This window comes from Acomys minous, assembly GCF_964271855.1.
Source record: "Acomys minous genome assembly, chromosome: 12".
NCBI lineage: Eukaryota > Metazoa > Chordata > Mammalia > Rodentia > Muridae > Acomys > Acomys minous.
In genome coordinates, this window is record NC_140493.1 from 97065210 (window position 1) to 97077288 (window position 12079).

The following is a 12079-nucleotide window of genomic DNA, read 5'->3' on the forward strand; positions in this document are numbered from 1 at the left end:
TAAACCACCTCCCTACCTCCCCCCGCCAACCCAAAAGCCACTGGTCCTCTGCGTTTTCTTTTTTTCCTCAGATCAATTCTGCTTAGCCTGGATATCATGTAGTGAAAGCACATAGTGTGTCCTATAAAGCCTGACATTCTGCTTCCTAATACTGCACAATATATGTGTGTGTGTTCGTAACTGGTAAATTGAAATAATTATTAAAGTTTTATTCAAGATCTGAAATTCTCTGTGCATATTTTATTTAATAATGTTTCTGTTCACACTTTTTTTTTTTGGCTTGCTTTACATGATTTATCTTAGTCTGTGCTTTTCCTTATATGTTCCTCATGCCCGTCCCATCCCGGGCTGGTGTTTGTTCAATATTACCATTTGGTCTGCCAGTTTTCCTCCTCACCCTCATGAAGGATACAACAAAAACCTAAGCTCCCACGAGCAAATAAGTATGGCTAGCTCAGCATCATGTTCACAGTCATATGTCCATCCATTCTGTTTTGTGTCTTTCAGAAAACGATAAAGCTGAACTGAAAAGGGTAATGAATGAAGCAAAACTGTTCACAGGTAGGACTCCACTTAGACATCTTATCTGAATAATCATGTGTTTTGCTTGAATTTTTACAATAAGTTTATTAATGCTCATATTTTAAATATCTATAATGAAATTTTCTCCATTCAACTTTTCTTATGTCTTTGGCTTTGAATTAGAGTTCAACAATACAAAGAAATGATGATATTTAATAAATAAATTATGTTTCTATGGTTTCTGACAGTAACGTGCTTATCTTTCTATTGTTTTAACAAAGGTCTCAGATCAAATTCATGAGTTGAAATGTCTAGCAGCATTGGTCCTAAGTTCCCTCCCCCTCCCTCCCTCCTTAATTGCTTTGAGACAGGATCTTGCTATGTACCCCAGGATGACCTTGAACTTGCTGTGTAGTGGTAGGGCAGTCTCAAGCGTGAGATCTCTGTGCCTTAGCCTCCCAGGGGCTGGAGTTACGGGCATGTGCATCTGAGCCAGTTCTGTTTCCTTTTTCCCCTCCCATCCTATCCACTTTTGCCAAGGCTTGAGCCCTCTACCTCCCCATAGTCACTTCACTCGTTACCTCGCCCGCCTCTAGGCCTTGTGAGCTTTTTAATTCCTTGGCTCTTGTTTAGAATCTAAACAAACACCAAAATAATAATAATAATAATAATAGTAATGATAATTCAGATGATTGAAGTGAATCAAGCCGCTTTCGTCATAATCACATCTCGCAGCAATAGAGGACTAGGAAGCCCTGACTTAGCGGCCCATTATAGATTATGATTTTCTTCAGGGTTGGGATGTCTTTTTGTCAACAGGCACAGAAGACCATGCCCTCTTTTTATCAAGAATCAAGAATTATGTTTGCCTTACTTAGGAATGTGTGAGAAAGTGAATGTGAGGGTGACATCGTGGGGGCCAGCACTCATTATTTCAGCTCCTAAAATGATCATATTTTAACTTTTTTTTTTTTTTTTACTTCAAAGGACCAAAAGTTGATATAGATAGTCTTCAAGATGTTTTGGGGAAATTTGGTATTAAGCTCAATCCTAGTGAGAGCGCGGACCTACTGAAGACACTGCCGGTTGACGGTGAGCATCACAGGGTAGCAGCTGGGCTTGTTAGCAGTGTGGTCTGGGGTCTGTGTAGAGAAATTCCCAATGCTTGAAAATGCCTGAAACCTAGGAAAACCTAATCATGATGCAAATACAGTCTCATCGCTTAGATCTTACTGTAGAAATCGCCAAGGCTTCCAGCTGTAAGTTTGCTACCAAAATTCTTAACTGGATTTGTTTTTAAAGACAGACAGGGAGTGGAAGGGATGGAGGGAGGGAAAGAGAGTGGAAGTGGAGAAGGAAAGAACAGGGGGACTGAAAAGCTAAAGAACAGAGCTGCGTGCTTCTGCGGGAATAAAATAAATATGCTCCCAAAAGGGTGATTTTATATATTGAAAAAGGCTGAATTTTTAAGTGTGTGTGTGTGTGTGTGTGTGTGTGTGTGTGTGTGTGTGTGTGTGTCACATATATGGGTACATGCATGCGTGAAAACCAGAGGACAACCTCAGATGCCATCCTCAGGCTCTCTCTGGTCTGGGGCTCACCCATATGGCTAGCCAGGCTCTGGAGACTCAACTCAGAGTCTAGTACCTGAAGGCAAGCACCTCCTGACTGACGTACTCACAGCCCAGGCCAGAGAGATGGACACCTTAGCTTCATTAAATGAAAGAACACTAAAAACAAATCAGGGGAACAGAAAATATATCAATCCCATAACTCCAGGGCAAACCTGCTGTCTGTATTTTCATGGGTCTGTTCCTCATGCTTTTAAGTCATGAAGTGATTAACTGACAAACAGTGTTTGTGTTTGGATTAAGTTATTTATAACTCTGCTTGTGGTGTTGATGTGTGTGCTGACCATAGGAAACCTTGGTGATCCAAACAAGCAAAGACAAGCCTGTATCTGCTCCTTCCTTGAAGGAGTCAAAATTTTGATACATGTGTTCCTGCCCTCTGTCTGTAAACATGTCTTATTTTCACTCCATACTCCCATAGATAAATCTGTACAAACAGCCTAAAGTCCCTTGAGACTTAGTTGGGAAATGCAAAGTATTTGTGTATGCATCAAATTTCCTTCCAGAGACTTTTAAGTTGAGCACCCATAGCAGCAGTTAAGGACACTATTTCCCCCCCCCCCCCCCCACACACACACATTTATATTATAGGAAAAAGGGCAATTTTAGACATGTTGTGATCATTTGAATTTCACTCATGCACCACTGAAACCAAGCATTGTGGCTTTTGTATTATCTATATATATTTGAGATGCTCTTTAGGTGAAGATTTTTAAATTCATTTTTCTCTGAAATAGGAGTTGTGTACCATCTCTTGACTCATTTCCAAAACACCTTTTTTTTTTTTAATAGATGATGAAAAAGTTTTTCAGAAAAAGTTGTTGAAAAGCATGGAGTCTCTGACTGGTAAGGAGCAAAAACCGAAAAAACACAAACAAAAAAAACAAAAAGAAGGCCTCTAAGACCGTTATCTGTACTGTGAAACAAAGCATCTTCCTTCCTGTATCGCCATGCACTTACACCAACATAGAAGCCGCATGTACCGAGTACTCCCCCCCCCCCCCCCCCCCCGAGCTGGAAGTGCTTAGGCTTCCTTGGGTTTTCCCTCCTTCAGGCCCCAAGAGGAAATGGTTTTAACTAGAAAACAAAAAGAAATGAAGGGTGAGGTCTCTCAACTCAACACTGATGTCAAAAGTAGAGACCAATCATTTGCAGGTGCGTGCAACAGAGATAACTGCTGTTGTACAAAATGTTAGTCAGCTAGCTGGCTCTTCACAGACCTTAAGACGGCTTTGCTCTGTAGGCTGTGGCCAGTGCAAGGACTGAGGAAATCCAATTCTCTTGCTTATTGAACAACACAGAAAGTTTATGATGAAATCATAATAGTAATATCAGGAAGCATTTTCTAATTATAGTAATGTGCATGGCTGTTGTTAAAGAGAGAACATACTAGAACAGCTGTGCAGTCCAACTTCGACTTGCTCCATTTATTGCATCTGTTTCCTGTCCTCTCCTCAGAAGCCAGTGTTGATGTCAACAGCCTGGATACGTTTTTAGAAAACATGGGGATCAAGATCACTGAGAAAGAATTCATGGATCTAACACAAAGACTGCCCGAAAGCAGTGAGTGCTGCGAGCTTGGGGGGGTGGGTGCAGTATGCATTCTCTAGGCTTGAAAACAAGAATTTTAGCTGGGCATGGTGGTGCACACCTTTAATCCCAGCACTCACTCAGGAGGCAGAGGCAGGTGGATCGCTGTGAGTTCAAGGCCAGCCTGGTCTACAAAGCGAAAGAAACCCTGTCTCGAAAAAAAAAACAAAAACAAAAACAAAAACAAAAAAATCTCCAGCTAGATTTTGAAAACAGATTAAAAAAAAAAAAAAGAAAAGAAAAGATTAGGAGTAACGCTGAAGGCCAGGCATGGTGTCACACCCCTTTAATCTCAGTACTCCACAGGCAGAGGTAGGTGTTTGAGGCCAGCCTGGTCTACAGAGTAAATCCAAGACATCCAGGGCTACACAGAGAAACCCTGTCTTGAAAAAACAAAACAAAAAACAAAACAAACAAATAATCAAACCGTGCTGAATCTGAAGGTAAGAACAAAATTCTTTCACTTTACTGCCACTAATCTAAGTCCAGTAATCCAGTTTCTTCCCCTATGAATACAAAATGCCACATAAGATAAAGCCAAGACTTTATTTCAGAGACTGATCAGGGGAGTAGAAACCAGAGTGAAACGTTTGCAGGAAGAAAATTGGTTCCTCTTATTTCTCCCAAAGTACCTGGTTCCCACCTGCCACTCTTGAAATACACTGTCTGGCGGTGCACTTGGGATCCCCATGGCCAAATCATAAGTACACAACCCTGGCACCTTTAATACCTCTTTCTTTTATGCCACCCTGTACTCTCAGGTGTGTAACTTTCCAGAACTGCCTCCCTCTCTGCCTCTCCTGAGTATCCATTTCTTTCCACAAGCCCACTGGTTAAATGTCCTTTTTTTTGTTTGTTTGTTAAGTGTCTTTAATGGAATTGTATAGAAGGGAACAGAAAACTTTAGACATATACCACATAGGTTACATATATTGGTATGTTCAGAGTTCTTAATGTTGCTTATAATAAAAAGAATTTAAACAGTCACAATTAGAGAAGTAAACAGTTCTAACCATGGCCTACTGTGCTTTCTACAGCTCCGTTTCTCCTGGATCAGGCCTCTTACTTACCATAGTATACTTAAAATATCACCTCTTTACCCCACATCTAGAGTTACGAGTTTCTGTCTAGGAGAATAAAGTGTTTGTAATTGTAACTGAGACAAATAGTTGGTATAATAATCTTTGATCAGGAATCATGGACTGTGATAATATTTACCTTAAATTTTTTACTTCAGTGGGGAAAAAAAGACCAAGGCCATGCTAATTTAATACAGACAAATTCTTTGGAGGGCCTCCTACATAAAAACACTGATTTATCGTCCCACTTTCACTTGCTTTTAAGAAGGGTGATGTGCTTACTTTTAAGTTCACCTGAAACTTGGAGTTGGAATCTGTCTGGACTTTCTTTCTCCAACCTTGTTAGAATCGTCCATCCCAAATTCAACACAACATTTTAGCAATTTGCCTTTAACCAAAACTTTATAAATCTTCAATTTTTCCCATGGGAAAACCTCCCTTTTCCATTTTTCGTTTGTCAGTTTATATAATGATTAAAAATGTCAATTTAGTGAGGAGTAGAGCTACTGGCCAGTGAGCCTAGAAACAAACTCAACAGTTCAGTCTGTAAGAGTGCTGTATTGGTCAGGGTTCTCAAAAGGAACAGATTTATAGGCTAAATATTTATTATAATATATGCAAATTAGAACAGCTATTAGAATGGCCCGCAAGCTGTGGTCCAGCTAGTCCAAGCCGTCTTCCAATAGAAGGGCCAAGAAGCCAGTCGTTGTTCAGTCTATGAGACTGGATGTCTCAGCTGGAGTCCTGAGGACGTGAGCGTCGTCCTCATGTGCTGCCAGAGGAAGGTGTGCTCCAGATTCAAGGTGGATTTCCCCACCTCAAAGACCCAGGTTACAAGTGGGTCTTCCCACTTCAAATGATTTAGTTAAGGGAAAAAACTCCCTGCCAGTGTGCCCAGCCATCTGGACTTCAGTTAATCCCAGGTGTAGTCAAGTTGACCATCAGGAACACGCATCACAAACACAAAGGCACTAGTTTATTAACAGTGCCCCTTATATGCATGATGCTGGTCCATCGTCAAGACAGCCAGCATCCCAGCATGGAAGGGCTTGTGAGCTAAGTAGCTATTAGCAGTTTGATGGATACTAGGGAAAGGAGAGTCAGTTTTGAGGGTATAACCCCTGGTAGATCGACCATGCTTGTACGGGCAGCACAGCCTGGACTCAGCAGTTTACTCTGTTTAAAGGGCATGAACTTTTTGGAGGTGGGAGTGAATTCAGAGAAGTTGAAGGAGTAGGTGGCTAATATTTAAATATATTGTATGAAATTATCAAAAAATTTGTAAAAATATATTAGAAAATAGTAACTTACCAGCTGTGAGAGTTCAACATGTAGTCAGCAACAATCTGAATGTAAGAATTCATAGTAAGAATCAAAAACAACGGGGGGCGGGGGGGATACATAGATAGTTAAGTCACTACTTGCCACACATAAGTCCAATCTCCATAATCCACATAAAGAAACAAAAAACAAACGAGCAGGCATTGTGATACACAAGCCTCAGAGAGACAGACAGGCGGGTGTAGGAGGCTCTCTGGCCAGTGGCCCTAGGCTACTGTGCAACCTCCTTGTTCACTGAGAGACCTTTTCTACAAAGGACCAAGGTAGGCATCTATTAAAGAGCACCACCTGATGGTGACCCCTGACCTCCACATGTGCACAAATGCATATGTGCTTGCACATACACAGGCACCTATGTGTATGCACACCCACATGTCACATATATATATACATATACATATATATGCACATATATATACTCTCACACACTCATAATCTTTTTACACATGTACAAAGAAGTAAAAATAAAGTTGAGTTCTGGTTGGTCAAATGGACATGAGTTAAAAGACCTCCTGTATAAACCAATCCCTATGACATACAGATTTTTTTTTTAACCAAATACCATGTAAAAAGTAAACTTATTCATCCTTAATTCTTGACTTTGTTTGATTTCTATTTCTGTGCCTCCCACAAGCACTCAGTGCACTAATCCACCTATTTGGCTGTTTCTGCCATGTTCTTCACAAGAGCAAATCTCTGTATTATTCTACATATGGTTCAGAGCCTTGTCATCCTAGCTGAGACTGCTTACCCAGCCTCCGGAATGGTCTCATAACTATGGTGTTACCTTAAATTAGCCCAGGATGATTTAGTAAAGATGTAAATATGATCTTGTTACTCCTCAGTAAGATTCCCCCACAAGGGTCTGGAGAGGACCAGGTTTTGTGCTTAGCACCCACATGGTAACTTGGAACTAACTATCTGTAACTCTGTTTCCAGGTAATCCAGTGCCTCTTTCTGGCCTCCGCAGGCTCCAGGCATACAGTGTGGTGCACAGGTGTACATGTAGGCAAAACACCCTCAAATAAGAGTATAATAAAGGGATGAATATAATCAAAGTATATTATATACGTAAAAAAAATATCAAAATGAAGCCAGGGGTGGCGGTGCACGCCTTTAATCCCAGCACTCGGGAGGCAGAGGCAGATAGATCTCTGAGTTCGAAGCCAGCCAGGTCTATAGAGTGAGTTCCAGGACAGCCAGGGCTACACAGAGAAAGCCTATCTCAAAAAAAAAAAAAAATCAAAATGAATCCTATTATTTTGTAAAAATTAAGGTTTCTTTAAAAACTTAAAACTTTCAAAGACCCCCTCATAGCTTATAGACATTTAGTTTAACAATATTCCAGACACAATACAGAACAATTTTAATAGTCAATCAACTGATTTATGTTATCCATTACTGAAAATATTTACTGATACAGGTTTCTATGTAACATATATCTATTGAACACCAGAACATAGCCCAGGCTCTGTGCCTTTCTTAGCGGTAAAGCCACAAAATAAGCACATTAATTTAACCTTTTTGGACTCAGGATTTTTTTTTTTCCACTGCTGTATTCCTAAGCGGCAAGCAGTTAAAATGGTCCTAAGTGGCAGCCCTTAGACTGTGAGAGCCCCAGACCACGCTTTGATTCACCTGTCTTTTCCTCCGGTGGCAGTTTTCATGCAGGTCAGACTGAGAGCTGTAGCTCACCGTGCACTGTGCTCCTGGCAGCTCATTTCCCTTGTCCACTCGCTGGCACTCTCTATGAGAAGCAGCTCAGTGCCAGGAGCAGGGGTCTGCAGGCCACACCAAAATGTGTTCCCAGCGTTTCCAAAGGAAGTGTGCACTTAGAAGCAGAGGACATCCAAAAACGTTGAGAGATCTTATCTGCATGAGAATTGTGGTGCAAACAATCTCAGTTCTTATTGCTGTTAATGGAACTATTCACTGAAGACCAAACTCATACATTTTACGAGGACAATTTAGTGAATGGCTTAATAAATTTCATATTGAATGTCCATGCCTTTTTCTGAGTTTGGTTTTATCAATATCTGAATTTTTCCTGTCTTACAGGTGAAGGAAAAGTGAAACTAAATAATTTAATGAGAGAACTGAATGTTGTTTTAGGTAAGTAGGAAATTATTTAATTTTTTACACTGCTTTACTGGTATCTTCTGCTGTGTCCTCATGTTCTTGTTAATTTTACCACATTAACCTTTTGTGAACTAAACATTTTCATCTATTTGTTTTGAATCACCTATACTTTTGCAACAAATACATGGCAAAACTTCAGATACTTCAAAATTTAAACAATGACTAAGATTCTATCTACAGATGTCATTTTTTGGGTGGGTCACCAACAGCATTAGTTTCTGGACAATTGTATGAGCATTGGGTTATTTGCAATATGTTCCCTTATAAGGGCATAAACCTTGATATAAGTGAGAGTCCGTTTTATAGTTCTAAATCTGCTGTTTATTCTACATAACAGCATAAGTGTCCTCATATGTAGACTGTTTATCTAGCAATCAAAGATGCTGGATGTGTTTTGTTTTTCATAATTTGGATTCATTTTGGTGGTGTTCTGTAGCAATAACAAGACACTTTTCTTAATGGTATGAGAGTTTTTGAGGCCTAATTCTACCCTTTGGTCCCTCTTCAACCAAAGCCACAGAAGACACTCCCAGGGCTGCTGTATCGCCTTCCCTGCTGCTGGTTCTTCTTGGAGGAGCTAATGCCTTGGTGTCAATCAGGATAATTTCATCCTGTTCTGTTTTTAAATGAAACTGATGAATGTGTTTTGTGACGTAATGTCTGTGCACAAGAATTCATGACTCTGAAGAGCAGAATTCAAATAGATATGACACAAAGATAGCAGAAAGAATTATGCAAAAGAGCAGGAAGGTGCTAAAATCCAGGCCCATTATGCTATCAGGCCTGAATAAAGACTAGTCCGAATACAGCCTTAAGTCTACTATAAACACGCTGAGTTTTCTTTTAGCCAGATAATCTCACTGGTAGTGTGGATCCAAGTACAATATAAGGAATTAGCAGTGGTGCAAAGTCTTGCCCCATTAGCTAAAAGAAAAAGCAAGCTCTCTGCTCTTGTAACTGCGTTATTGTCTTCAGTAGGGTGGTGGCTGCGTTACATAGCAGTGAAAATGAAATACAGATTCTATGATGATCCTGAGTTAAATAAGTCCTGTGAATGGCGTTAAGTATACTAAGAGTCCACTCCACCAGTTACTATTTACTTCCTCATAAACATTTGTTTGGGAGGAATTACAGGAGGGGTGTAAGGTCTTGTTAGTCCAGGCTGGCCTTAAACTTGCGTGTAGCCGAGGCTCCTCTTGAACACCTGGTCCTCCTACCTCACCTCACTCAAGTACTGGGATTACAAGCGTGCACCACCAGCCCCAGCTTCCCAGAAAGATTTCTGTCCCCACTGGACTTTCTGTAAAGAAGCAAAAATTTGCAATTATTCAAGTCATGCACTAAGGATTATCTATTAGCCCCACAAAACATAGCAAGTAGTTCTTTAAATTAGTTTACTAGTAAAAATCTGAATCATAAAATTAAGTTTTGGGCTTGGGGATGTGACTCATGTGGTAGAGTATTTGCCTAATGTACATGAAGCCTTGGATCCACATAGTCCAAGCATGGTGGCACACCCCTGTAAACTGGCACTTGGAAAGTGGAGGTAAGAGAATCAAGTTCAAGATCACCCTTGACGATATAGCAAAATCAAGGCCAGCCTGGAGTATATAAGACTCTGAATAATAATAATAATAATAATAATAATAATAATAATAATAATAATAATAATAATAATAATAATTCTAACTGTTGTAAAGTAGTTTTCCCTAGCAAAACCTAAATGGGTATTAGTACAGAAAATCATATCTTTAAGTCACAAGTATATCATAGTAAATCAACAAAACAGAAAACTATGACAAAAAAGAATAAAAATAAAAATATATAAAAATTGTGAAAACACTGCATTTCTTGTTCTGATGATCTTAAGTGGAAGATTTCTATTCTTGAAGACTTGCACTTGTTCTGAGGGTCTTGGGTCTTAAGTCAGAGGTACTGTCCAAGGACCACTTTTCCTATAAGTGACGTTCTCATCTCCCAAAGTTCAAACAGAAACCCTAACCCCCAGAGCTATGATATTAGGAAGTGGAACCTGCAGTAGGTGTGAAGGTCAGAAGCACTCAACTTTTACGAGTGGAATTCATGCCTCATGAGCTGTCAAATGCTTGAGGAGAAATGAGCTACTAGACTCCCAAGGCATTTCTAAGAACACTCAGCGCTTCCAGACCCAGCCCACATCAGTACTCTGGGCTCACAGTGACGATAAGTATTCTGTTCTGTGGTGCTGCTAAGTTTATCCCTGGAAGAATGAGTAACCATCCTGGAGTCCCCAAGGGCAATGGACTCCACTGATGTAGCCAAGATAAGCTCTGAATCTGTAAGAGTTCAGAATGACTTTTTTTTTTCTTATTATCATACGTCTTTTTTTTATTGGTAGACAAAAGGTTCAAGAGTATTCTCATAGCACGCCAACTGCATACATAAAAGGCTCCTCAGGATAGTCAGTGAGTTCACTTTCCTATGTGCACAGTAATGTGGTTTGGGACTGACTCTATAGAGTCTCTCTCATTCATGGTCTCATCTCCTCTTCTTCCCAAAAGCTTTGTCTGTGGATACCACTCACGTCAGAATTTGGGGATTATATTTCTATTATATGAACTCTTGCAAGACACATTCAAACTATCACATGAATTCTAGATTGCTTTTCCTAATTTGGGGGGTGAGGAAATGCCATTAGAATTATGATACGAAGGGGCTGGGAATATGGCCCCGTGGGTAAAGTGCTTGCTGGGGACCTGAGTTCAGACTGTAACCCTGGTGCTGGGGAGCAGAGGCAGGCGGACCCAAGGTGCTCACTGGCAGCCAGTCTAGCTGAAGTGGTGAGCTCCAGGTTCAGTGAGAGAACCTGTCTGCAGCACTTACGGTGGAAAAATGATTGCAGAAACTTCCTAGTGTCAACCTACGTCCTCCACATGAGCTCACATGGTGAGTGCGCCCACACACGTGTACACATGCATAACACACGCAAGGATTGAGGTAGGGATTCAACAGAATCTATAGATAACCCGAGGAGAGTCCACATTTCAATAACGTTAAGTTTTCTAATCCATGAATGCAGGGTTTGTTCCTATTTATTTGTATTGTGATCTTCTCATCCACTTTCTCTTCAGGAAATTTCTTTAGTTAAATTTATTCCTAGAAAGTTTTTTTGTTGTTGTTATTTTAAATTATCTATGTCTGTATACATGAGTGCAGAGGCCAGAGGCATGGGTCCCCTAGAGCTGAAGTTATCAGTGGCTGGGGATCCTAACCCTGACCTGGCCGCTGGGAATTGAGCTCAGGTCCTCTGGAAGAACAGTATGCACTTTAGCCTCTGGGCCATCTCTTCAGCCCCTTATTCCTAAGCATTCCTGACAGCTATTGTAAATGTAGTTTATTTCTTGGTTCGTTCATCAGCTAGTTCACTGGTACTTTACAAAACACTGCTGATTTGCATATGGTGATTTAGTACCTTAACAACTCAATGGGTCTATCTGTTGAATATTTTAACATATTTGTGGTGGGTGATATTGTTTATGTAAGGTACTGTCATCTGTGAAGAAAATTTAACTTCCTCCTTCCGGTAGATATTTTTTTCTTCATCCTTTCAACTAATTCCTTTTGCTGAAGACTCCCATGGCTGTGTTAGTAGAAGTGATAGGAGCAGCATTCTCAGTCTCCTGTTAGGAAAGTTGCAGTTTTCACTGAGAAGTATATGTTGGCTGTAGATTTTGAAACGCATCGCTTCCATAACTAATGTATTGTGAAAAAGTGGCTTGTAGTTTACTTGGTGAGTAC

At 40.3% G+C, this 12079-nt stretch overlaps 1 protein-coding gene across 1 annotated transcript in view; it reads left to right on the plus strand.

Moving 5' to 3' along the window:
- Window positions 1-12079, plus strand: part of EFCAB3 (EF-hand calcium binding domain 3) — a 354012-nt gene that overhangs the window by 230093 nt on the left and 111840 nt on the right. The window contains exons 124-128 of the mRNA XM_084748227.1: window positions 508-561; window positions 1510-1614; window positions 2946-2999; window positions 3612-3716; window positions 8222-8275. Of these exons, the coding sequence (XP_084604353.1) occupies window positions 508-561; window positions 1510-1614; window positions 2946-2999; window positions 3612-3716; window positions 8222-8275 (372 nt within the window). The remainder of the gene's footprint in view (window positions 1-507; window positions 562-1509; window positions 1615-2945; window positions 3000-3611; window positions 3717-8221; window positions 8276-12079) is intronic.